Below are 25000 nucleotides of genomic sequence, written 5' to 3'. Positions count from 1 at the left end.
GTGTGTGTGTGTGTGTGTGTGTGTGTGTGTGGCCTTGGGGTAAGGAGGGGGGTCTACGGTAACGGTAGGATACTGGTGGCCTGGTCTGGACAAAGCAAATGGTTCAACTTGAAGCGATGCCATAACTAGTCCTTCCATCTGTCTTGTAAAGCCAGGGGATGAACACGAGGTCCCCTCTCCCTGCTTTAGAGGGCGCAGGTAGCCCAAACACTGCCTGTCGTAAAAACACCACCAGGTGGAGAGACAGACCAGGGCTGTGTGAGTGTGTGTTTATATGTGTTTATATGTGTTTATATGTGTTTATATGTGTTTATATGTGTTTATATGTGTTTATATGTGTTTATATGTGTTTATATGTGTGAGTGTGTGTTTATATGTGTTTATATGTGTGAGTGTATGTGTTTATATGTGTGAGTGTGTGTTTATATGTGTGAGTGTGTGTTTATATGTGTGAGTGTGTGTTTATATGTGTGAGTGTGTGTTTCTATGTGTTTATATGTGTGAGTGTATGTGTGTTTATATGTGTGAGTGTGTGTTTCTATGTGTTTATATGTGTGAGTGTGTGTTTATATGTGTTTATATGTGTGAGTGTATGTGTGAGTCTATGTGTGAGTGTATGTGTTTCTATGTGTTTATATGTGTGAGTGTATGTGTTTATATGTGTGAGTATATGTGTTTATATGTGTTTATATGTGTGAGTGTAGTGTTTCTATGTGTTTCTATGTGTGAGTGTAGTGTTTCTATGTGTTTATATGTGTTTCTATGTGTGAGTATATGTGTTTCTATGTGTGAGTATATGTGTTTCTATGTGTGAGTATATGTGTTTCTATGTGTGAGTATATGTGTTTCTATGTGTTTATATGTGTGAGTGTAGTGTTTCTATGTGTTTCTATGTGTGAGTGTATGTGTTTCTATGTGTGAGTGTATGTGTTTCTATGTGTGAGTGTATGTGTTTATATGTGTGAGTATATGTGTTTCTATGTGTTTCTATGTGTGAGTGTAGTGTTTCTATGTGTTTATATGTGTGAGTGTATGTGTTTATATGTGTTTATATGTGTGAGTGTAGTGTTTCTATGTGTTTCTATGTGTGAGTGTAGTGTTTCTATGTGTTTATATGTGTGAGTGTATGTGTTTATATGTGTGAGTATATGTGTTTCTATGTGTTTCTATGTGTGAGTGTAGTGTTTCTATGTGTTTCTATGTGTTTCTATGTGTGAGTATATGTGTTTCTATGTGTGAGTATATGTGTTTCTATGTGTGAGTATATGTGTTTCTATGTGTGAGTATATGTGTTTCTATGTGTTTATATGTGTGAGTGTAGTGTTTCTATGTGTTTCTATGTGTGAGTGTATGTGTTTCTATGTGTGAGTGTATGTGTTTCTATGTGTGAGTGTATGTGTTTATATGTGTTTATATGTGTTTCTATGTGTTTCTATGTGTTTCTATGTGTTTCTATGTGTGAGTTTATGTGTTGCTATGTGTTTATATGTGTTTCTATGTGTGAGTGTATGTGTTTATATGTGTTTCTATGTGTGAGTGTATGTGTTTATATGTGTTTCTATGTGTGAGTGTATGTGTTTCTATGTGTGAGTGTAGTGTTTATATGTGTTTCTATGTGTGAGTGTATGTGTTTCTATGTGTTTCTATGTGTTTCTATGTGTGAGTGTATGTGTTGCTATGTGTTTATATGTGTTTCTATGTGTGAGTGTATGTGTTTCTATGTGTGAGTGTAGTGTTTATATGTGTTTCTATGTGTGAGTGTATGTGTTTCTATGTGTTTCTATGTGTTTCTATGTGTGAGTGTATGTGTTGCTATGTGTTTATATGTGTTTCTATGTGTGAGTGTATGTGTTTCTATGTGTTTCTATGTGTGAGTGTATGTGTTTCTATGTGTTGCTATGTGTTTATATGTGTTTATATGTGTTTCTATGTGTTTCTATGTGTTTCTATGTGTTTATATGTGTTTCTATGTGTTTCTATGTGTTTCTATGTGTGAGTGTATGTGTTTCTATGTGTTTCTATGTGTTTCTATGTGTGCGTGTATGTGTTTCTATGTGTTTCTATGTGTGAGTGTATGTGTTTCTATGTGTTTATATGTGTGAGTGTATGTGTTTCTATGTGTTTCTATGTGTGAGTGTATGTGTTTCTATGTGTGAGTGTATGTGTTTCTATGTGTTTCTATGTGTGAGTGTATGTGTTTATATGTGTGAGTGTATGTGTTTCTATGTGTTTCTATGTGTTTCTATGTGTTTCTATGTGTGAGTGTGTGTGTTTATAGAAACACATAGAAACACATACACTCACACATAGAAACACATAGAAACACATACACTCACACATAGAAACACATACACTCACACATATAAACACATACACTCACACATAGAAACACATACACTCACACATATAAACACATACACTCACACATAGAAACACATATAAACACATAGAAACACATACACTCACACATAGAAACACATACACTCACACATAGAAACACATAGAAACACATACACTCACACATATAAACACATAGAAACACATACACTCACACATAGAAACACATAGAAACACATACACTCACACATATAAACACATAGAAACACATACACGCACACATAGAAACACATAGAAACACATACACTCACACATATAAACACATACACTCACACATATAAACACATAGAAACACATACACTCACACATAGAAACACATAGAAACACATACACTCACACATAGAAACACATAGAAACACATACACTCACACATATAAACACATAGAAACACATACACGCACACATAGAAACACATAGAAACACATAGAAACACATAGAAACACATACACTCACACATAGAAACACATAGAAACACATACACTCACACATATAAACACATAGAAACACATACACGCACACATAGAAACACATAGAAACACATATAAACACATAGCAACACATACACTCACACATAGAAACACATATAAACACATACACTCACACATAGAAACACATAGAAACACATACACTCACACATAGAAACACATGTGTTTCTATGTGTTTCTATGTGTGAGTGTATGTGTTTATATGTGTGAGTGTATGTGTTTCTATGTGTTTCTATGTGTTTCTATGTGTTTATATGTGTGAGTGTATGTGTTTCTATGTGTTTCTATGTGTGAGTGTATGTGTTTATATGTGTGAGAGTATGTGTTCATATGTGTGTATCCTTGGAAACTCCTACATTACACGGAAAAAGGCGTGTTTTTAAAAAGGAGTGGGAGTCGCCTCGGTAACTTGTGTCCTATCCCCATTTATTTGAAGTCAGTGTTTGGGAGAGACAGAGTAGACTAAACAGCACAAGATAAACACTGGGTCAAGACTGGGCTAAACACACAGCAGCCTGATCTCCTCTCCTCCACACCCCATCTCTCCACTCCTCTCTTCAGCTCCCCCTTTCTCCTCTCCTCCCTTTTCTCTCCTCCACTCCTCCCTGCCCTCCTGCCTCTCCTCTCCTCCCTTTTCTCTCCTCCACTCCTCCCTGCCCTCCTGCCTCTCCTCTCAACACTCCTACAGCCGCACAGTGCACGGGAGTGAAGTTTCTTTAAACGGACCAATTGGAACATACTGTATTAAGAGATTGTTTGGAGAGTACCTTTCCATCTTTTAGCTCGGTTTTAGAGGATTTTAATCTTACAGGCTGATGAAATTGACTTCATTCCAAACATACTGATGTATAATATCAACACAAATGCTGCCAATATATCCAACGCAAGAAGAATGCGGGTTTCGAATGTGCCTTGTGTGTGCCGCCGTGCGTGCATCGTGTGTGTCGCCGTGTCTGTGTGTGTACTCACGATGATACCGGCGGTCCAGGGGTTGAGCAGGAAGAGGGCACAGACGAGGAAGGTGCAGGCTAGCACCACGCTGATGGAGAGCAGCAGCCAGTGTCTGAGGCCTACGTACTGCTCCCAGAAGAGGAAGGGGTAGCCGTTGGGGTAGCTGGGCAGGCCCTGGCGGCTGTAGTTACTGCAGATGGCCCGCACCGACTCGATGGCCTCCACAAACTGGGGGGTCTCGCGGAGCCCGTTGAGGTAGAAGGGAAACTGTGCGTATTCGATGGGCTCGGCGGCAGGAACTAGACAGAGATAGAGAAGTGTGGTTGGGGGGGGGGGGGGGGGGGGGTGATGGTACAGTTCAAACAAGTGCACTATTCGACAGTTCACTTCCACCTCTTTATAGAAATTAATTGGGACTGGCTGGTGGGCAGAGCTGAAGCTTGGCCCCATGAGCCTTGGTGGGGGGCTGGCATGGTGTGTGTGTGTGTGTGTGTGTGTGTGTGGGGGGGGGGGGGGGGGGTAAAGGAACAGGGCTCCATTCTCTCCAGTCTCAGCCTAATGATAGGCTATCAGCCCCAGACACACAGCAGAGTGTCAGGCCTGACGTTGATCCGCTGTAATTACAACGTCTGAATCACCACCATTACCCCACCCTCTCTCTCACACCCACACACACACACACACAGCCGCACTCAAACATGTAGACACACACTCGTACCTGTCTGTCAAACAGGGAAAGCCTAGACAGCTATACAGTTGACTATGACACACACCACATTGGATTTGCAGTGACTATTGGAACACTGCCAAAACACATGTTCTAGAAAGGTTCGGACTCACGTAAAATGTTTTCTTTGTTTTGCCTTTATTTAACTAGGAAAGTCAGTTAAGAACAAATTCTTATTCACAATGGCGGCCGACACCGGCCAAACCCGGACGACACTGGGCCAATTGTGCGCCGCCCTATGGGGCTCCCAATCACGTCCGGTTGTGATACAGCCTGGATTTGAACCAGGTTGTCTGTAGAGACACCTCTGGCACTGAGATGCAGTGCCTTAGACTGCTGCGCCACTCGGGAGCCCCAAAATGTCATTTAATGTGCTCTCTCCTTCCCTTCACCCACCATACCCCACTAAAATATCCATTCCAGATTGTTTTACATGGTAATTTTTTCCAAAAACGTACGTTTGATCGAAACATCCCAAAAATGAGAACCGTAAAGACTCTCTGTGGTGTGTGTGTTCCAGTGGCTGGAGGGTTAGACAGCACCACTTGCTAACATGGTTTGGCCTATTATAATCTCCACTATAAATTTCCATTAGGACTGGGAGTTGGAGGTCTGCCAACGTAGCTCTGCTTCAGGGGGTTCCTGCACAGCCAAGCTTTCTACGCTGCTTAGCCAATCCCATTTACACTCACTGCTTGTTATCCAATCACATCTCCTCCCTGTAATGCACTTCCTGCTTGTTATCCAATCGTCTATCCCACCCAAGCCTTTGCTTGTTAACCAATCCTATTTCTGTGTGTGTGTGTGTGTGCGCACGCGCGTTCATGTATTTATGTGCGTATGTGTGTAATGCTTAGAGGCCTGTGGTGGTAAGAGTTATCGCATTCACCACAGGAACCATTAGAGTACCACAGCGTGCTATTCCCTGCCCCTCAGCACTGCAAACCAAGCCATCACACACACACAGTATACAGTAAACCAGAGATCATCAACTAGATTCAGCCACGGGCCGATTGTGTTCTGAAGCAGATGGTCTGGGGGGGGGCCCGCAACTTAATTACAAATAATTTGTGTACGGCAAATTGACCGCAAGAAGCCCAAACAGATATAATGTTTGACTATAACATTTATAACTTCAAACCTTGTTTACATTTGTATATGATCGCGTGTCTCTTTATTATGCGTGGGTATCGGCCTACATGGAAACAGATTTCTTAAATGAAAATCTCTTGGAGCTGATTTACTGTTTATTTTTTTTACCGTCTTTTATGTCCAAAGATGAAAATTCCCCTCATAAATTGCTTCGAAAACTTGGGAGGCCAAATAAAACACAGTTGGGGGAACCCTGCTGTAAACAGTACAACTACCTCAGTTACAACCAGAAAGAAGAGAAGGGTCAGTAACTCCACAGATGGTATTATAAACAGGTATTCTAACATAACCGGCGTACGGAATGGTTGAACAGGAGAGGTCAAATGGAACGCTCAAGGAGAAATTGCCCACAGAACAGTTAGGACACAAAACATAACAAGTAGTGTCTAAATGCCTTTAGAGGTAACAATCGAGCGTCAACTCTTAGAGGTACAAATCTAGCGTCAACTCTAGAGGTACAAATCTAGCGTCAACTCTAGAGGTACAAATCTAACGTCAACTCTAGAGGTACAAATCTAGCGTCAACTCTAGAGGTACAAATCTAGCGTCAACTCTAGAGGTACAAATCTAACGTCAACTCTAGAGGTACAAATCTAGCGTCAACTCTAGAGGTACAAATCTAGCGTCAACTCTAGGGGTACAAATCTAGCATCAACTCTAGAGGTACAAATCTAGCGTCAACTCTAGGGGTAAAAGTCTAGCGTCAACTCTAGGGGTAAAAATCTAGCGTCAACTCTAGAGGTACAAATCTAGCGTCAACTCTAGGGGTAAAAATCTAGCATCAACTCTAGAGGTACAAATCTAGCGTCAACTCTAGAGGTACAAATCTAGCGTCAACTCTAGGGGTACAAATCTAGCGTCAACTCTAGAGGTACAAATTTAGCGTCAACTCTAGAGGTACAAATCTAGCGTCAACTCTAGAGGTACAAATCTAGCGTCAACTCTAGGGGTAAAAATCTAGCGTCAACTCTAGAGGTACAAATCTAGCGTCAACTCTAGAGGTACAAATCTAGCGTCAACTCTAGAGGTACAAATCTAGCGTCAACTCTTAGAGGTACAAATCTAGCGTCAACTCTAGAGGTACAAATCTAGCGTCAACTCTAGAGGTACAAATCTAGCGTCAACTCTAGAGGTACAAATCTAGCGTCAACTCTAGGGGTAAAAATCTAGCGTCAACTCTAGAGGTACAAATCTAGCGTCAACTCTAGAGGTACAAATCTAGCGTCAACTCTAGAGGTCCAATCTGGCGTCAACTCTAGAGGTACAAATCTAGCGTCAACTCTTAGAGGTACAAATCTAGCGTCAACTCTAGAGGTACAAATCTAGCGTCAACTCTAGAGGTACAAATCTAGCGTCAACTCTAGAGGTACAAATCTAGCGTCAACTCTAGAGGTACAATCTAGCGTCAACTCTAGAGGTACAAATCTAGCGTCAACTCTAGAGGTACAAATCTAGCGTCAACTCTAGAAGGTACAAATCTAGCGTCAACTCTAGAGGTACAAATCTAGCGTCAACTCTAGAGGTACAAATCTAGCGTCAACTCTAGAGGTACAAATCTAGCGTCAACTCTTAGAGGTACAAATCTAGCGTCAACTCTTAGAGGTCCAAATCTAGCGTCAAACTCTTAGATGTACAAATCTAGCGTCAACTCTTAGATGGTACAAATCTAGCGTCAACTCTAGAGGTACAAATCTAGCGTCAACTCTAGAGGTACAAATCTAGCGTCAACTCTAGAGGTACAATCTAGCGTCAACTCTAGGGGTACAAATCTAGCGTCAACTCTAGGGGTACAAATCTAGCGTCAACTCTAGGGGTACAAATCTAGCGTCAACTCTAGGGGTACAAATCTAGCGTCAACTCTAGGGGTACAAATCTAGCGTCAACTCTAGGGGTACAAATCTAGCGTCAACTCTAGGGGTACAAATCTAGCGTCAACTCTAGGGGTACAAATCTAGCGTCAACTCTAGGGGTACAAATCTAGCGTCAACTCTAGGGGTACAAATCTAGCGTCAACTCTAGGGGTACAAATCTAGCGTCAACTCTAGGGGTACAAATCTAGCGTCAACTCTAGAGGTACAAATCTAGCGTCAACTCTAGGGCTACAAATCTAGCGTCAACTCTAGGGCTACAGATCTAGCGTCAACTCTAGAGGTACAAATCTAGCGTCAACTCTAGAGGTACAAATCTAGCGTCAACTCTAGAGGTCCAAATCTAGCGTCAACTCTAGGGGTACAAATCTAGCGTCAACTCTAGAGGTACAAATCTAGCGTCGACGAGAGAAGTAGCTCCTGCACACTTCTTACATTCAGTCCCAATCGGTTTTAATTGAATTGCTAAATCAGTAGGCCAGAGTGCCAAAGAATTATTGAGAGCAAATAATGTATGTCTCATATAACTGGCCGTTGAGAGGCCTTTGTGATAGTGAAGTGTGCTGTGGATTGGTCACTCACTGCTGAGGCGTGTCTCGGGCATGGAGTCTGTGCGGTCGTGGAGCCACTCCGGGGGGTGTGGCCGTATGTTGGCCTGCGAGGCTGCGTACGCCACCGGGTCGTTGCTGACCCACGCCGTCAGGTAGATGTAAAACGCCCCCGGGTTGATGATGCCATCCTCATTCACCAAGCGCTGCCTCGTCAGCTAGAGGAGGAGACAAGGAGACAATAGTTCATCATTTGAAAAGAAGGATAGAGGGAGAGGGAAAGAGAGGGGGCGGGAGGACAAGGGAGAAAGGAAGAGAGGAGGTGAGGGATAGTGTGTGTGATATTGATTGTTACAGATATTAGATCTTAATTTGAGCCAGTTTGCTACAGCAGGAAAAAAACTCCTGCAGAAACAGGAAATGTGAATTATTATGTGGATAATAATTTATGGATGTTTTTTTGTAGGGGCTGGTACAGTTTTCATTAGGGCAAATAGTGTCTGGCATTTTAAAATGGAATTTACAAAATTTAGAAGCCTTTATAAAATGTGAATATACTTCCTGCTGTGCAGGAAAATTCTCAGCAACAAATTTGTGATCAAATGAAGATCCTACATCTATAGAAACGGACTGGCATTGTAGAAACGATGTTGACCCAAAACATTGTCTATATGACTGGCCGCAGAAATCCTGTTTATAACCGTGCGTGAGCATGAGAAAGCGGGCCGGCTTTGAAAAATAAGCTAAAACTATTTCTCCCTCTCTCAACCCAAAGAAAAGTAAACAGTCAAACACTGGTGCCTTCTGACATTTCCCGTACTTCTCGCTGAACTTCCCAGAATTATTAGGCCTACATGGAAAATGGAAATGTCAAATCAGCTTTCAGGCGGTCAGATGTGCTAGTCTCCTGAGAAAAAAAAGCATGTAGATAATGTGTTGGGATCAGCTTTCCTCTCCAACAGAATTAGCCAGGATAGGCTAGCGCACACAGACCTGATACAGCTTCCTACCTCCTAGTCCTCTGAGAGCTAACTAGCTTCCCTCTATACTTTTTTCTCACATTGCTAACTAATTCCCTATACAGAACTAGCTGGTTACCTCACCTCCACAACAGGGCTGGCTAATAGCTACCCTCCCTGTTGGGGCTATAGCTGTCTCCCTCCCATGTGAGAACGGGAGGCCTTGGTAGGGAGCTCGGGAGCTCCTGAAAGTCACAGCCATTACTGCACACCACTTCATCACATCAAACTAGCGAGCTCATTTCTCTTACAACTAACTCTATTCACAAATAGAAGAAGCTAGCTAGCTTCCCTCAGCGCTAACTAGCCCCCTCTCAGGATCCTCTGAGGGCTGTAGCCCCCTCCCCTTTGAGAGCGGGGGGGGCGGTGGCGTAGCTAGCTACCTCCATTTCTGCACACCGCTCTATGCCACTCGCCCTTCTCAGTACAATAAATCCCTCGTTCACAGAGGCAGTGTTAGGGGAGAGGGGGATGAGGGGGAGTCATGGGGGTAGGTAGGGGGAGGTGTGGAGGGGGGAGGGAAAAATTGCTTGAGTTAGTTAGCGTAACAATAAAAAAATTGGCTGGGGTCCCTGTGCGCGTCTGTGTGCAGTTAACCTCGCTGTTAACACTGAAGGAAATGCCACCCAGCAAATGGAGTAGAGCTATAAAATAACACCGCATCTGTACAAATGTTGCTCGTGCTTGCTTCTCCTGACCCCTACGGATACCCAGAATGCCCTGCACCACAGTCGGATCCGGGCCGAGAAGAAAAGGGCTCTTGATAGCAGTAGCAAAGGCAGCCTCTCTCTCTCTCTCTCTCTCTCCCACTTTCCCTTGCTTGCTCCCTTTCCCTCTCCTTTCCAACCTCATTTCCCTCTCTCTCTATTTCTCTCACCCTTTTTCCTCTCTTTTTCTTTCCCTATTCCTCTCTTTCCCTCATCCTCTCTCTCCTTTCCTCTCCTCACCTTTTCGCTCTCTCTCTTCTCCTCCCCTTTTCGTTCTCTCTCATCTCCTCACCTTTCCGTTCTCTCTCTTCTCCTCCCCTTTTCGTTCGCTCTCATCTCCTCACCTTTTCGTTCTCTCTCTTCTCCTCACTTTTTGTTCTCTCTCTTCTCCTCACCTTGTCATTCTCTCTCTTCTCCTCACCTTTTCGTTCTCTCTCTTTGCCTCTCTCTCTCTCTCTCAGAAACACACACATTGCCAACTTTCATATAATTCCCTTGGCCATAAGGAACGAATGACCGTCCAGTGCTGGGAGAAAAGTTAGCAGAAAGACATCAAAGGGAAAATGCCTCCCCAGAAAGCTGTGGTGTGGCATATCAAAATAAAACATCTAGCTTTGCAATTTGCCAGGGTTGGAAAATATCTGTTCTTAATTTGACATGGAAAAAAATACAGCTACTACTGTACAGTATACACTTTGACAAAAAAAACGTACTCTCTCTCTCACACGCACACACGCACGCACACCCACACACACATGCACACCCACACACACCCCATACACCCACACACGCACACCCACACACACATGCACACCCACACACACCCTCGCACACCCATACACCCACACACGCACACCCACACACACATGCACACCCACACACACGCACACCCTCGCACACCCACACACACACACACTCGCACACCCATACACACACACGCGCGCACCCACACAGTGTTGACTCAAAGAGATCACGTGCTTCAGCTCCTCTCCACTCATTGAAAGGGGACACGGCAGCAGAGCACAGAGAAAATAAGAAGAGGGACGGGAGGGAAGAGAGAGAGAGAAGAGCGCGGGAGAGAGGGGAAAATAGAACTTTGAAAGAGAGAGAAAACGGTGGGAGAGAGGGAGAGAAAACCTAGAAAGAGAGAGGGAGGGAGAGGAAAAGACAGAAGAGTGAGAGGAAGAGAGAGACGGGGAGAGAGAGAGAGTTGAATTCCAAAGGTCTGTCTTGCATTAAGCAGCAGGATACGCAACCACTGTATGTCTTCAAGCTGTCACGGGAAGCCCATGGAGCACGGCTGGCGGCCCATCGCCCTGCAGCCAGCTCCGCTTCCCTCACAGGCACAGGAAGTGACATCATAGGGCCGCCCGCACACCAGCAGGCCTCCCAGGCCCGGGCTGTTTTGTGATATCTATGCTAGTGGTTTACCAACAACCAACGAAAGGCAAAAACCCATCCAACTAACAGAACAACATCTCTAGCAGACCCACCATTGCGTCGCTGTCTGATGAAAACCCTTAACTCCATTTTTGCCCACATGTTTATTTTTTATTTATTGAAAGCAGTAACTCCTGTCAATGTACTCTGAACATTTCATGATTCAAGAAGCAAGAAAATGTATTCAAAATAGCGTCTGACGTTTCATAATTGTATTTTCATAAATGGTCATTTTTTTCAATTTCCTGAGAAGAGGTTTACATCAGACAGCGATGATTTGGGAGATACTGCTACACTATTAGCCAGATAGTGGAGGATCTAGGGTACACTTCAATCATTCATCATACACACTCACCAACACACACACACATAACTTCAGACTCCAGGGGGCATGATAATGTCATCTATCTTCCTCTGTCTGGCGGTTTACTATCACACCTAGCCTTAACTAGAAACACTGTGAAAGTGTTCAACTGTATTATCTGATGCAAAAGGGAACACAAACACACACACCATGGTTAGAGTTGGGTATCTATAGCCTGTAGCTAGCAGCAAATGGGACAAACGGTTTAAATGAAGAGTTAATAGCTTTTTCAGAGACGGGTTGCAGCCCCGGCGAGGGCTTTAAATTCCTGGGCTTGGTAAAGTCATCAGAGAGCGAGAGAGAGAGAGAGAGAGAGAGAGAGAGAGAGAGAGAGAGAGAGAGAGAGAGAGAGAGAGAGAGAGAAGGGGGGAGAGAGATAGAGAGAGATAAAGAGAGAGAGAGAGAGAGAGAGAGAGAGAGACCTGTTTATAAGCCAGGTGTGGCTTTCCTAGGCCCAGCCACAGACCTCGACTCACACGTACACCCACAAAGGACAAAATGGCCTCTGTGTCACTCGGTATCCCATTCTCCAAGGCTTCATCAAATCCAGTGTTGTACAATCCTACTGTACCACTGCGACATTTGAGGACAAGAGATGAGAAGGACAGGATAAGAAGGCCACAGAGCATCATCAAGCATTCAAATAGTTCTGCTTCAGTCAGATAGTGTACTCCTCAATGCCGTTTATGCCCGCTTAATGCTCTTGGTAGTCGATGTGAACAAAACCTTTAAACAGGTCAACAAAGCCGCTGGACCAGATGGATTACCAAGACGTGTACTCAAAGCATGTTCGGACCAACTGTTAAGTGTCTCCACTGACATTTTCAACCTCTCTCTGACCTGGTCTGTAATACACCCCCCCCCCCCCCCCCCCCCCCCCCCCCCCCCCCCCTCTATGCATAATCACTTCGCCCCCACCTACATGTAGAGATTACCTCAACTAGCCTGTACCCCCGCACCCCTCGGTACCGGTGCCCCCTGTATATAGTCTTGTTATTGTTACTCTTATTGTGTTACTTTTTATTATTACTATTTATTTTAGTTTCACGGTAAAGTCTACACTTGTTGTATTCGGCGCATGTGACAAATAAAGTTTGATTTGATTTGAGATAGGGTCATACAGTATCTTCCCTAGGCAGAGGTTGACAGGCGTGCTTTGTAATAATCATCAAATAGTCACCTGGTTAGCGTGGGCGACTTACGATCCCACACCCACCTGGTTTAGATAAAGGAGTTTTGATCATACTGTACACCCACCTGGTTTAGATAAAGGAGTTTTGATCATACTGTACACCCACCTGGTTTAGATAAAGGAGTTTTGATCATACTGTACACCCACCTGGTTTAGATAAAGGAGTTTTGATCATACTGTACACCCACCTGGTTTAGATAAAGGAGTTTTGATCATACTGTACACCCACCTGGTTTAGATAAAGGAGTTTTGATCATACTGTACACCCACCTGGTTTAGATAAAGGAGTTTTGATCATACTGTACACCCACCTGGTTTAGATAAAGGAGTTTTGATCATACTGTACACCCACCTGGTTTAGATAAAGGAGTTTTTATCATACTGTGTACACCCACCTAGTTGAAGTGAATGGGTTTTGATCGAAAAACTCACTTTCTTTAATAAATGGGTTGGAGACAAGGCACGTGGTTGAAGTGAATGGGTTTAGCCTGGGTTTAATAAGTGGGTTTCACCTTGTTGAAGTGAATGGGTTTAGCCTGGTTTAATAAGTGGGTTTCACCTGGTTGAAGTGAAAGGGGTTTTTCCTGGTAATAGCCCTTGACACTCGTACCCGTATACAAGTTGAAACTGGCAGATTTGGCCACTGATAAGCGCCTAAATTGGAACGCAGTGGCTGTACAGTAACATGCTATACATGACGTCAGAGCTCTGCGCGTCACACTGCTGTGTGGGATTTGACTGACAGCCGTTTTGAGCTTGAGAGCACCACTCGAGACAAGATGTTGCCCATATCCCTCCAGCTAATTGAGCAACTTAAAAAAAAAGAGGGAAATGAGGGAAATGAGGGAAATGACGAGGACTAGAGACGTTGAGGATTATAATAAACACCCGTCCAAACGTGCACTTCACATTTCTATATCATAAAAATCATGTAATATACAGTGTCAGTGCTTATGATCACTATGTTTGATGTACAATTACTAGATGACATGGCATTGTACCCTGGGTTGTCCTGAACAGAATGAGCCTGTGTTTGTTGTAATTGTGAAGAAAATTTGGCGCGGACCTCACAACTGAATGAACCCATGACTCCATTCCATGCTCCCCAAATCTGCTTCTCTGAATTGCCTTGTGAAAGCCTAACACTGTTAGATCGTATTTTATCATTTCGCTAGTCATGTTGGCAATAGAACAAGCTTTCAAATGATTCCCATTTGACCCAGATTGCGATTTATAATGGACCATTTTTGGATTGTGGGGATGCAGGGATGCAGGGCCGTGTTCCAAACCAAACAACTACAAGTGTGCTTGCTCTAGTTCCTCAAGGGCACAGCTAGGAGAGGTCCAAAAAGCTCTTTGTAGTTGAAGACTTTTCTTTGAGTCATAAAAGTGCATGGAAATAACTTAGGAACTGTGCCCACCAGAGGTGGGTGGTCACTTTGAAACACCAATTAGACCTTCCACTCAAACCCGTGTAATTGTTTTGTCTTATGTTGCACCTACCCCACATTTTCCAAGAATATTCTCATCATGTTCATGAATGTATCCAGATTAATAATATATTTCATTATCAACAAAACGTGGAAAAAAGTACAGTAAATGTAAAATGCACATAAAATCAACAGTTTAATGTTTGGATTCAGTCTTGTGTCAGGTGAACTGTTGTCTTCTCATTTTACGTCTAATAATTTCCCCATAATCTGCAAACTGGTCCATTTTAATTGCTACCATAGTTCTGCATGGGCTCATATTTCTTCTATAAGAAACATTTCAATTGAGCCCGATCCATATAGGCCATTTCCCTTGAGTATTAAGGGTTATTAATAGCTGGGTCTCACCTGGTTGAAGTGAATGGCTTTAGCCTGGTATTATTAAGTGACTCTTACCTGGTTGAAGTGAATGGGTTTAGCCTGGTATTATTAAGTGACTCTCACCTGGTTGAAGTGAATGGGTTTAGCCTGGTATTATTAAGTGACTCCCACCTGGTTGAAGTGAATGGCTTTAGCCTGGTATTATTAAGTGACTCTCACCTGGTTGAAGTGAATGGGTTTAGCCTGGTATTATTAAGTGACTCCCACCTGGTTGAAGTGAATGGCTTTAGCCTGGTATTATTAAGTGACTCTTACCTGGTTGAAGTGAATGGGTTTAGCCTGGTATTATTAAGTGACTCTCATCTGGTTGAAGTGAATGGGTTTAGCCTGGTATTATTAAGTGACTCTCATCTGGTTGAAGTGAATGGGTTTAGCCTGGTATTATTAAGTGACTCTCATCTGGTTGAAGTGAATGGGTTTAGCCTGGTATTATTAAGTGACTCTCATCTGGTTGAAGTGAATGGATTTAGCCTGGTATTATTAAGCGGGTCTCACCTGGTTGAAGTTGATGGGCTTGTCCCTGCGTCCGGTCTGTACCAGTAGTTTGTAGGCCAGGACCCCGTCGTCTGACCCATTCCTGTAGCTGCTCTGTGTGATCCGACCCGCCTCCCAGTCCTGATCAAACGCTGCCTGCAGACCTGTAGAGACAAAACACAACCACAACGCAACCATTTCACAACCATAACATAACCATACGTCACAACACACAAAACAACCATAACATAACCAAACAACATAACCCCCCCCCCCATACGTCACAGCATACTAAACACAACACCACTTCTCTCTTCAAAAAATGTAGCTGAACACACAAAACACATGACCACATCAAAAGCATGTTCCACATTCCCCACCAAGACCAACAGACCTCTCAACGTGTTCCATTCAAACTGAAAAACAGGACAACACTCTATTTCTTTTTAAAGAAGATCAAAACTCTACCACACGTCCAAAACGGGCCATGTTTTCCACAACAACCGGTGGGCACGACCGCATTCTTCAAGAGAACTTCTAAAAGCAGACTACGGTCAAAAGGACCGCAAGGCCTTGACCGCACTCTTCAAACAGCGAACAGAGACAGCGCAGCACTCTGTCCCCCGGAGCAGAGCACCACAACGGAACATGAGCAGTAGCCAGACCATTGAAGAAGTCATTAGGAGCATGACCAGTCGGTTTCTAAAGGACACAAACCAAACACAGCACAGCAACATGTGAAGTCTCTCTTCCGGGATATCGACATACCTTCCTCGGCGGGGCTCTGGCCTGTGGAGATATTGACTACATATACAAGACATACAAGACAGTAATTGCCTCTTCTGTAGAACTCACCCCATTTCGGTCTCCCGGCAACCTCTTTTTGTCTCACAATTACACAGCAAGACCTCGAACCGGACACACACAACAACAACAACGCCAGCAGCGGGTCTCTCTCTCTCTCTCTTCTCTTTCTGTATGGCTGGGGGTTGCTTAGTGTGCTTGTGTCTGCTTGAACTTGAATCTCAGCCCAAAGTGCTGAACGTGTTAAATCTCTTCCAAACGGCGATGTGAGACTAGTAATCCAGGGCCTGTTAGTCAAATGTGTTTCAGTTTTAGTCCCACACACTGAGTGGGATAATGGTTGTCTAATTACACACATTTCTCCCCCGCGTACTTTATGAGACCTCACTTAAACGCCTTAAAAGACGCTGGTACATGGTACATACTGTGCTGGTTAGTGCATTGTACAAGAGCAGGACAAACTCAGTATCCAACTCCGACAAGCTTTCAGGTAGAACAGGCCGAGAATATACCTCTCCACCTCTGTTTCTTAACTTCTTTCCGTCATGCTGTCTATCGCTACCTCACAATTACTAATTGTTTCATTGCTCTCTCTCTTTTCTGTGTTTCTCTCCTCTTGGCCTCCTGCACTCCCCTCTCCGTTCCCCCTGGCCGGTAGCCTGTTTCTGGGATAGTGTTTTTGGGTCTCCTTTTGCTCGCTGTCTGGGTCCAATTTGTCCAGCCATCTCACTGAGCAATATTAAACACAGCTCTCCGCAACCCACCCACTCTGCAGCTCCCCGCTCAGCCACACACGCGCGCCGCGCGCCACACCTCTACACATTCAAGCACACACATACATACGTGTGCAAGCGCGGACGCAGATGAACACACGCGGAAATGTACAAGCACGTCAACCCGCAGCGCATCACCAGCGGTGTCCAGCTGTTGTTTACAGGCTTAGGTCTACGTGATTCCTGTGGCTGGAAAACAGCCGCAGCTCATGAGGTTGCCTGTAGAACATGACAGCTCAAAAGTGCACGGTGCAAGCCTGTGTGTTTGTGTGCAGGTACAGTGCATTCGGAAAGTATTCAGACCCCCTTGACTTAGTCCCACATTTTGTGACGTTACAGCCTTGTTCTAAAATGGATTCAATTGTGTCTTTTTTCTCCTTATCAATCTACACGCAATACCCCACATACTGCAAATATACTCCAAATCAAACAACTGAAATATTACATTTACCTACATAAGTATTCAGACCCTTTACTCTGTACTTTGTTAAAGCCCCTTTGGCAGTGATTATAGCCTCGAGTCTTCTTGGGTATGAATCTGCAAGCTTGGCACACCTGTATTTGGGGAGTTTCTCCCATTCTTCTCTGCAGATCCTCTCAAGCTCTGTCAGCTTCGATGGGGAGCGTCACTGCACAGCTATATTCAGTTCTCTCCAGAGATGTTTGATTGGGTTCAAGTCCGGTCTTTGGCGGGGCCACTCAAGGACATTCAGAGACTTGTCCCAAAGCCACTCCTGTGTTGTCTTGGCTGTGTGTTTAGGATCATTGTCCTGTTGGAAGATGAACCTTCATCTTTCCCTCAATCCTGACTAGTCTCCCAGTCCCTGCCGCTGCAAAACATCCCCACAGCATGATGTTGCCACCACTATGCTTCTCTGTAGGGATGGTGCCAGGTTTCCTCCAGATGTGACGCTTGGCATTCAGGCCAAAGAGTTCAATCTTGGTTTCATCAGATCAGAGAATCTTGTTTCTCATGGTCTGAGAGTCTTTTATGTGCCTTTTGGCAAACTCCAAGCGGGCTGTCATGTGACTTTTACTGAGGAGTGGTTTCCGTCTGGCCACTCTACCATAAAGGCCGGATTGGTGGGGTGCTGCAGAGATGGTTGCTCTTCTGGAAGTTTCTCCCATCTCCACAGAGGAACTCTGGAGCTCTGTCAGAGTGACCACCGGGTTCTTGGTCACCTCCCTGACCAAGGCCCTTCTCCCTCGATTGCTCAGTTTGGCTGGGTGGCCAGCTCTAGGAAGAGTCTAGGTGGTTGCAAACTTCTTCCATTTAAGAATGATGGAGGCCACTGTGTTCTTGGGGACTTTCAATTCTACAGAAATGTTTTGGTACCCTTCCCCAGATCTGTGCTTCAACACAATCCTGTCTCTGAGCTCTACGGACAATTCCTTTGACCTCATGGCATGGTTTTTGCTCTGACATGCACTGTCAACAGTGTGTGCCTTTCCAAATCATGTCCAATCAATTGAATTTCCCAAGTGGACTCCAATCAAGTTGTAGAAACATCTCAAGGACGAAATGGAAATGGAATGGAAACAGGATGGACCTGAGTTCAATTTTGAGTCTCATGGGAAAGGGTCTGAATACATACGTATTCTGTTTTTTGTTTTATAATACATTTGAAACATTTTTAAAAACCCGTTTTTTTATAGGGTATTGTGTGCAGATTGTTAAAATACATTTTGAGAGAAAACTTTTTTTTTTTTTTAATCCATTTTAAAATATGTCTGTAACGTAACAAAACGTGGAAAAAGTGAAGGGGTTTGAATACGTATTGTATATGTCTCACCTTGCAGCCAGTCCCTGAAGTAGTGGAGCCACATGAGTGGCAGCTGGCCGTTGTCCTCCCTCAGTACGTAGCGGATCGTGTTGAAGCGACTGTGCAGCTGGTAGAGCAGGGGCTGGGCCTGGGAGTACTCTGCCCGCTGGGTCACCACGTACATGTTGTAGAAGGAGAAGAACTTGAACTGGGCCCCGATGAAGTCGTACTCGCTGGTCTCCCTGGGAACAATGTCGGTCAGCTCCAGCCCGTCCCGTACCCGTGTGGTCCCGTACAGACTGACCCCCAGCAGGACCAGGAACAGCAGGATGACTACCACCTGAAGAGAGGGAGGGACGGAGGGGAGATAAGTACACAGCACGCCGAACATGGGTGGCCCTTTACAAACCGAAACCCAACGGCCACAGAAACATCCCACGTTCCAAAGTGAACTAGAGTGGAGTGTTGACATGGGCCCCGGTCAAAATAAGCGCACTATGTAGGGGACATGGTGCCATTTGGGACGCAGTCAAGAGCACGTAAATACCGCTGGCAGGACCTGCTTTACTCTCCCAGTTTAGTCACCCATCTCAACACTCCAGCCAGCATAATGTAGTGTCTGTCTGACCACAGACTGAGTCAGTCAGGTCAGGAGGTCAGTTTAAGGGCCCACCCAGGAGAGAAGACAGACCACAGACTGAGTCAGTCAGGTCAGGAGGTCAGTTTAAGGGCCCACCCAGGAGAGAAGACAGACCACAGACTGAGTCAGTCAGGTCAGGAGGTCAGTTTAAGGGCCCACCCAGGAGAGAAGACAGACCGCAGACTGAAAGCCAGGTCAGGAGGTCAGTTTAAGGGCCCACCCAGGAGAGAAGACAGACCACAGACTGAAAGCCAGGTCAGGAGGTCAGTTTAAGGGCCCACCCAGGAGAGAAGACAGACCACAGACTGAGTCAGTCAGGTCAGGAGGTCAGTTTAAGGGCCCACCCAGGAGAGAAGACAGACCACAGACTGAGTCAGTCAGGTCAGGAGGTCAGTTTAAGGGCCCACCCAGGAGAGAAGACAGACCACAGACTGAAAGCCTGGCGCGCGCACACACACCCATACACACACACAGACTGACCTTGGTGGTGGGCTGAAGTAGGAAGGGGGCGTAGTGTTTCTCTGCGAAGGAGGCCAGGGTCCATCGGGAGCAGGGGGGCTCCAGACAGCGCAGCCCCAGAGAGGCCTCTCCAAACTGGGACAGCAGATCCCTGGTGGAGCTGGCACTCTCCCCCGACACACACACCCCCTCCCCCGCCTGGGGGGAGACAGGGGGAACGCCAGAGGAGGACGCGGGAGGAGGGAACGGGACTGAGCCGGAACCACGCCCACCGTTGTTGTTGTTCAGGTTGCCGTGACTACTGCTACTCCCACTCCGGCTGTGATGGTTGCTATGGTGGTTGTTGTTGCCATGAACACCGTGACTGGCGTTGGGGTTGTTGGCGGGGCCGGTGGCTGAGGGTGTAAACGGTTGTACGGAGATCTGGGACCTGGGTTCGGCCGTAGTGTAGAAGGCCTGAGTCCTGGGGTCGTACTCTGTCCTCAGCTGGACGGTAGACTGCATGGTGATCTGAGTCTGCTGGGAGAAACCATGGCTGCTGTAGGAGGGAGGGGGGGTGCGGAAGGTGGTAGGAGGGGGGCTGTAGTGACTGCCGTCTGCTCCATCCAGGTAAGCCTGGGGCTCGATCTGGATCACCCTGTTAGCACACGGGCTGGAGAGACACAGACAGACAGAGAGTTAGCACACAGGCTGGGAGACAGACAGACAGACAGACAGACAGACAGACAGACAGACAGAGACAGACAGACAGACAGACAGACAGACAGACAGACAGACAGACAGACAGACAGACAGACAGACAGACAGACAGACAGACAGACAGACAGACAGACAGACAGACAGACAGACAGACAGACAGACAGACAGACAGACAGACAGACAGAGAGAGAGTTAGCACACAGGCTGGGGGACAGACAGACAGAGTTAGCACACAGGCTGGGGGACAGACAGACAGACAGACAGATAGAGATTTAACACACAGGCTGTGGGACAGACAGACAGACAGACAGAGAGTTAGCACACAGGCTGGGGGACAGACAGACAGCTAGCAGTGGCGCTGGAGATGTTTGGTATATGTGCACGTGTGTACTTCTGGGAGTATATTGACTGTGTGTTATGGAGCTGAACATGCACAGACAGGCAGGTGATGTTTAACAAAGAGAGAGAAGGATAAACAGACAGACAGAGAGCACACTCTAAACAGTAATTAAAGGATCAGTTTGGGAAGTTGAGGTAGAGATACACTCAGCTGTAATCACATGGAAAAATACGACACACCTTTATGAACCCCAGGGTGGGGAGAGATATACAGTGTGTGTGTGTGTGTAGAGTTTATGTGTGTGTGTGTGTGTGTTAACCTGTAGAAGCAGCAGAAGATGTCAAAGCGCCGGTCCTCTCTGCGATACAGGTCCATACTGAGGATGGCAGGGAAGATGAGCAGTACCATGGCAAAGTTAAACACCACCACCACCGCAGCCTGGCCAGGGAGAACACACACACACACACACACACACACACACACACACACACACACACACAGGGAACAATTGGTTAACTTATCAGGCTGCCATGAGTTGAGAGGGGGTAGTTTATAGAGTTCCTACGGGGGTCTACACGGAATATGCAAACCAAGCTGACGAAGCGTAGCGCAGTGCCGCTTCTCGTCACAGAAAGGGCGCCTCCTTATAGCGTGCTCGGGCACTAGCGTGTCACGTGAAAATTGTACCGTGTCCTAGCATACTTTCCGTGACCGTGGGGGCAGTATTGTGTCGGCAATGAAACTTGCTTGCTTCCTTGATCTGATCTATGGGCTATAGGTTATCGCATGAAATCAGCCTATTTTGCATTGATAAGCAAATATAATATCAGCAACTGTTCAAACAATAAACCAAACCACATTATAGCCTTATTAGAATCCAAAAGGTTATTTTGTTTAGAAGTGATAACTAGTCATTTCAGGCTACTGGTAAAAACAGCTTCAAGATATGTGCTCTTTCTCCACGACTAAAACATGATGATATTCTATTTTTAGCTGATATGGGAGTGAAACAGCATTGAAACAGCATATGAAACTGGGATAATATCGTAGGTTGCACAAGCAAGTATACAAATATTTGCCAGGGCATATTATTTCATTATAAATCTGATTATTTCACAAGGAGATGAGGGAAGCCAATCAACTTCAAAATCACTTAAACGCCCAGATCAAATCAAATCAAATTGTATTGGTCACATGCGCTGAATACAACAGATGTAGACCTTACTGTGAAATGCTTACTTATGAGCCCTTAACCAACAATGCAAAAAATATTGACTAAATAAACTAAAGTAAAAAGTAACACAATAAAATAACAACACAGGGGCTATACACAGGGGGCACCGGTGCCGAGTCAATGTGCAGGGGGTACAGGTTAGTCCAGGTCATGTGTACATGTAGGTAGGGGTAAAGTGACTATGCATAGATAATAAACAGCATGTAGCAGCAGTGTAAAAACAAAAGTAAACAGTAAATAGCGTGGCAGGCCGTTTGATGAATTGTTCAGCAGTCTTATGGCTTGGGGGTAGAAGCTAATAAGGAGCCTTTTGGAACAAGACTTGGCGCTCCGGTACCGATTGCCGTGCGGTAGTAGAGAGAAGAATCTATAACTTGGGTGACTGGAGTCTTTGACAATTTTTTTGTCTTTCCTCTGACACTGCCTATTATATAGGTATTGCAGGAAGCTTGGCCACGGTGATGTACTGGGCTGTAAGCACTACCCTCTGTAGCGCCTTACGGTCTGATGCCGAGCAGTTGCCATACCAGGTGGTGATGCAACCGGTCAGGATGCTCTCGATGGTGCAGCTGTAGAACTTTTTGAGGATCTGGGGTCCCATGCTGTCTTGGTTTAGTTTGACATTAAATAAGCAGCCTATTTTGCATTGATAACCAAACATAATCTTAGCGACTGTTCAAACAATAAACCAAACAACGTTGTAGCCTTATAGAATCACCCCAAAATGTAAGTGATTATTATTCTAGGTTCAAACTGATAGCCATGTGCTTTTTTCTTCTTGAAAACATATATTTTTGCTGATATGGGAGAAAATACACTGAAACAGCATATCAAATCAGGATAGTCGTGTAGGTTACACTGGCAAGTATAAGACTATTTGGAGATGTGGGAAGCTTGCAGCTAGCTTGCAGTGTTTAGCCAATTTGCAAGCAAGGGAAGACAACAAGCCAAGACACTCTACAACAAATAAGTAGACAACAAGAAAATCCAAGAATCCACCCAAAAAGGTATTTTGTTTCGAAGTAACAACTAGTGATTACAGGCTATTGTGAAATGGTAGAACCTACTGTAGCCAACTAGCTAGTCATGTACTTTTTTCACCATGACCAAAACATGAAGCTCTATTTTTAGATGATATGGGAATGAATACGCAAGCAGCTTATCAAATCGGGATAATGGGTTAAGTTATACTAGTATAAGAGTATTTGCCGGGTACATTATTTGATTATAAATCGGATTATTTCACATGGCGATGTGGGAAGCTAAAATGGCTAGCTAGCTAGCTTGCTATGTTTTAGCCAGGCTAAAACGAGCTACTAAGGCTGCCAGCTAGCTACTACTAGCGAGGGAAGGCGACTCTTCCTTGTTTTCACAAAATAAAGACAAAAATACAAGACTTTGCTTTCGGCTCCTTGTGAATGGGAGTGGGACTGGAGAGAATATCATGTTACAAAAGGTGTCACCTACTCCAAAAATACATTTTTACCTGGCTAAAAGAGAAATAATACAATATCTATTGTTTACAGGAAACTAACTCTGCAAATTTAGATGAGGACTCCAGTCACCCAAGTTATAGACCGTTTTCTCTGCACTCGCTGTTTGTTTGTTATCTATGCAGAGTCACTTCGTCCCCACCTACATGTACAGATTACCTCAACTAGCCACCTGTACCCCTGCACACTGACTCGGTACCGGTGCCCCCTGTATATAGCCTCGTTATTGTTATTCTTATTGTGTTACTTTTTATTTGAGTCTACTTGGTAAATATTTTCTTAACTCTTCCCGAACTGCAGTGTTGGTTGAGGGCTTGTAAGGAAGCGTTTCACGGTAAAGTCTACACTTGTACTCGGCGCATGTGACAAATAAAATTGAATTGGATTTGATTTGAATGAGTAGGTGTGTCCAAACTTTTGACTGGTACTGTATGTAAAAATGTACATGTAAAACGTCTATGTAAAATGTATGTACTGTATACGCAGCAGAAAAGCTGTAAAAAACTAAAAAACTTCAAAGATATGTGTCCTCCAAAGACGGGTGGCGGTGGATGGGTTAATTTAAAAAAAGAAGGAAAAAAATAAGAAGGAAAAAAAAGTGTGAGTGTGTAAGAGGAGAACATGAGAGAAAATAAAATGAGAGAGAGTGTCGTGTGTAGCTCTAAGAGCCGTAAAGAGTAGAGGGGGTTGGGGTTAGGCTGGGGCCCTGCCCAGAGTACAATCTGGATCCTGTGTAGCTGCCAGACCACTGAACACACACACACACACACAGACACAAGCACACACACACACACAGACACACAAGTCCTGTGTGTGTGCCAGGCCACCCAAGGAGACAGAGGCCTGCAGGGCTTGAGGTGATGAACAGGCGCAACGGCTCAGAGACAACACACACCCCTACACACACACGCACGCACCCAAGAACACACTCTCTCACACACGCACACACACACACTCACACACACACACACACACACACACACACACACACACACACACACACACACACACACACACACACACACACACACACACACACACACACACACACACACGCGGGCTCTCACTACTGCCAGTTTACAGCAACCCATTCCATCCCACTGTAACCACGCCTTAACACCAACCACACACACACACACACACACACACCGCTCCCCCTCTCTCATTCCTTACCTTCCTTACCTCAGAAGTCTCAATTCCATGCACAGCACAAGAAAGCGAGAAAGGTAGAGAGAGAAAGGGGAGAGAGAGGCATGAGGGTGAGTAAGATGGAGGAGGGTGAAAGAACGGAACACATAGATTCCTAGTCTGACCACACAAACACATCACATTTCTGTTGCTCCCGGCTCCATAAGGATTTTCCTACTGAAATCGACCTCTAAACACACACAAACACGCCAGGTGTGGCCAATGGCTGACCCCAGTAAAGAGACTGGAGCTGCAGTGTGGCTTATCTTCCTCTCTTTGTCTAGCTCAGATCCACACTCTTTTGTTTCTTCCAGACTGAAGGAGGGGAGGAAATGGAGAGATGTGATAAAGAGAGAGAGAGAGAAAAAAGAGAGACGAATCCCTCTGTTCCAGAGAGGAGTAGACTGGAGGA

General features: G+C 45.0%; 1 protein-coding gene across 1 annotated transcript in view; it reads right to left on the bottom strand.

Moving 5' to 3' along the window:
* Positions 1 to 25000, bottom strand: part of ptch1 (patched 1) — a 70045-nt gene that overhangs the window by 9884 nt on the left and 35161 nt on the right. The window contains 6 exon segments of the mRNA XM_031805886.1: positions 3852 to 4132; positions 8163 to 8346; positions 15217 to 15359; positions 18566 to 18875; positions 19656 to 20286; positions 20993 to 21111. Coding sequence (XP_031661746.1) covers positions 3852 to 4132; positions 8163 to 8346; positions 15217 to 15359; positions 18566 to 18875; positions 19656 to 20286; positions 20993 to 21111 — 1668 coding nt within the window.

This window comes from Oncorhynchus kisutch, linkage group LG3, assembly GCF_002021735.2.
Source record: "Oncorhynchus kisutch isolate 150728-3 linkage group LG3, Okis_V2, whole genome shotgun sequence".
Classification (NCBI taxonomy): domain Eukaryota; kingdom Metazoa; phylum Chordata; class Actinopteri; order Salmoniformes; family Salmonidae; genus Oncorhynchus; species Oncorhynchus kisutch.
This window is presented reverse-complemented; position numbering and strand designations above follow the sequence as displayed.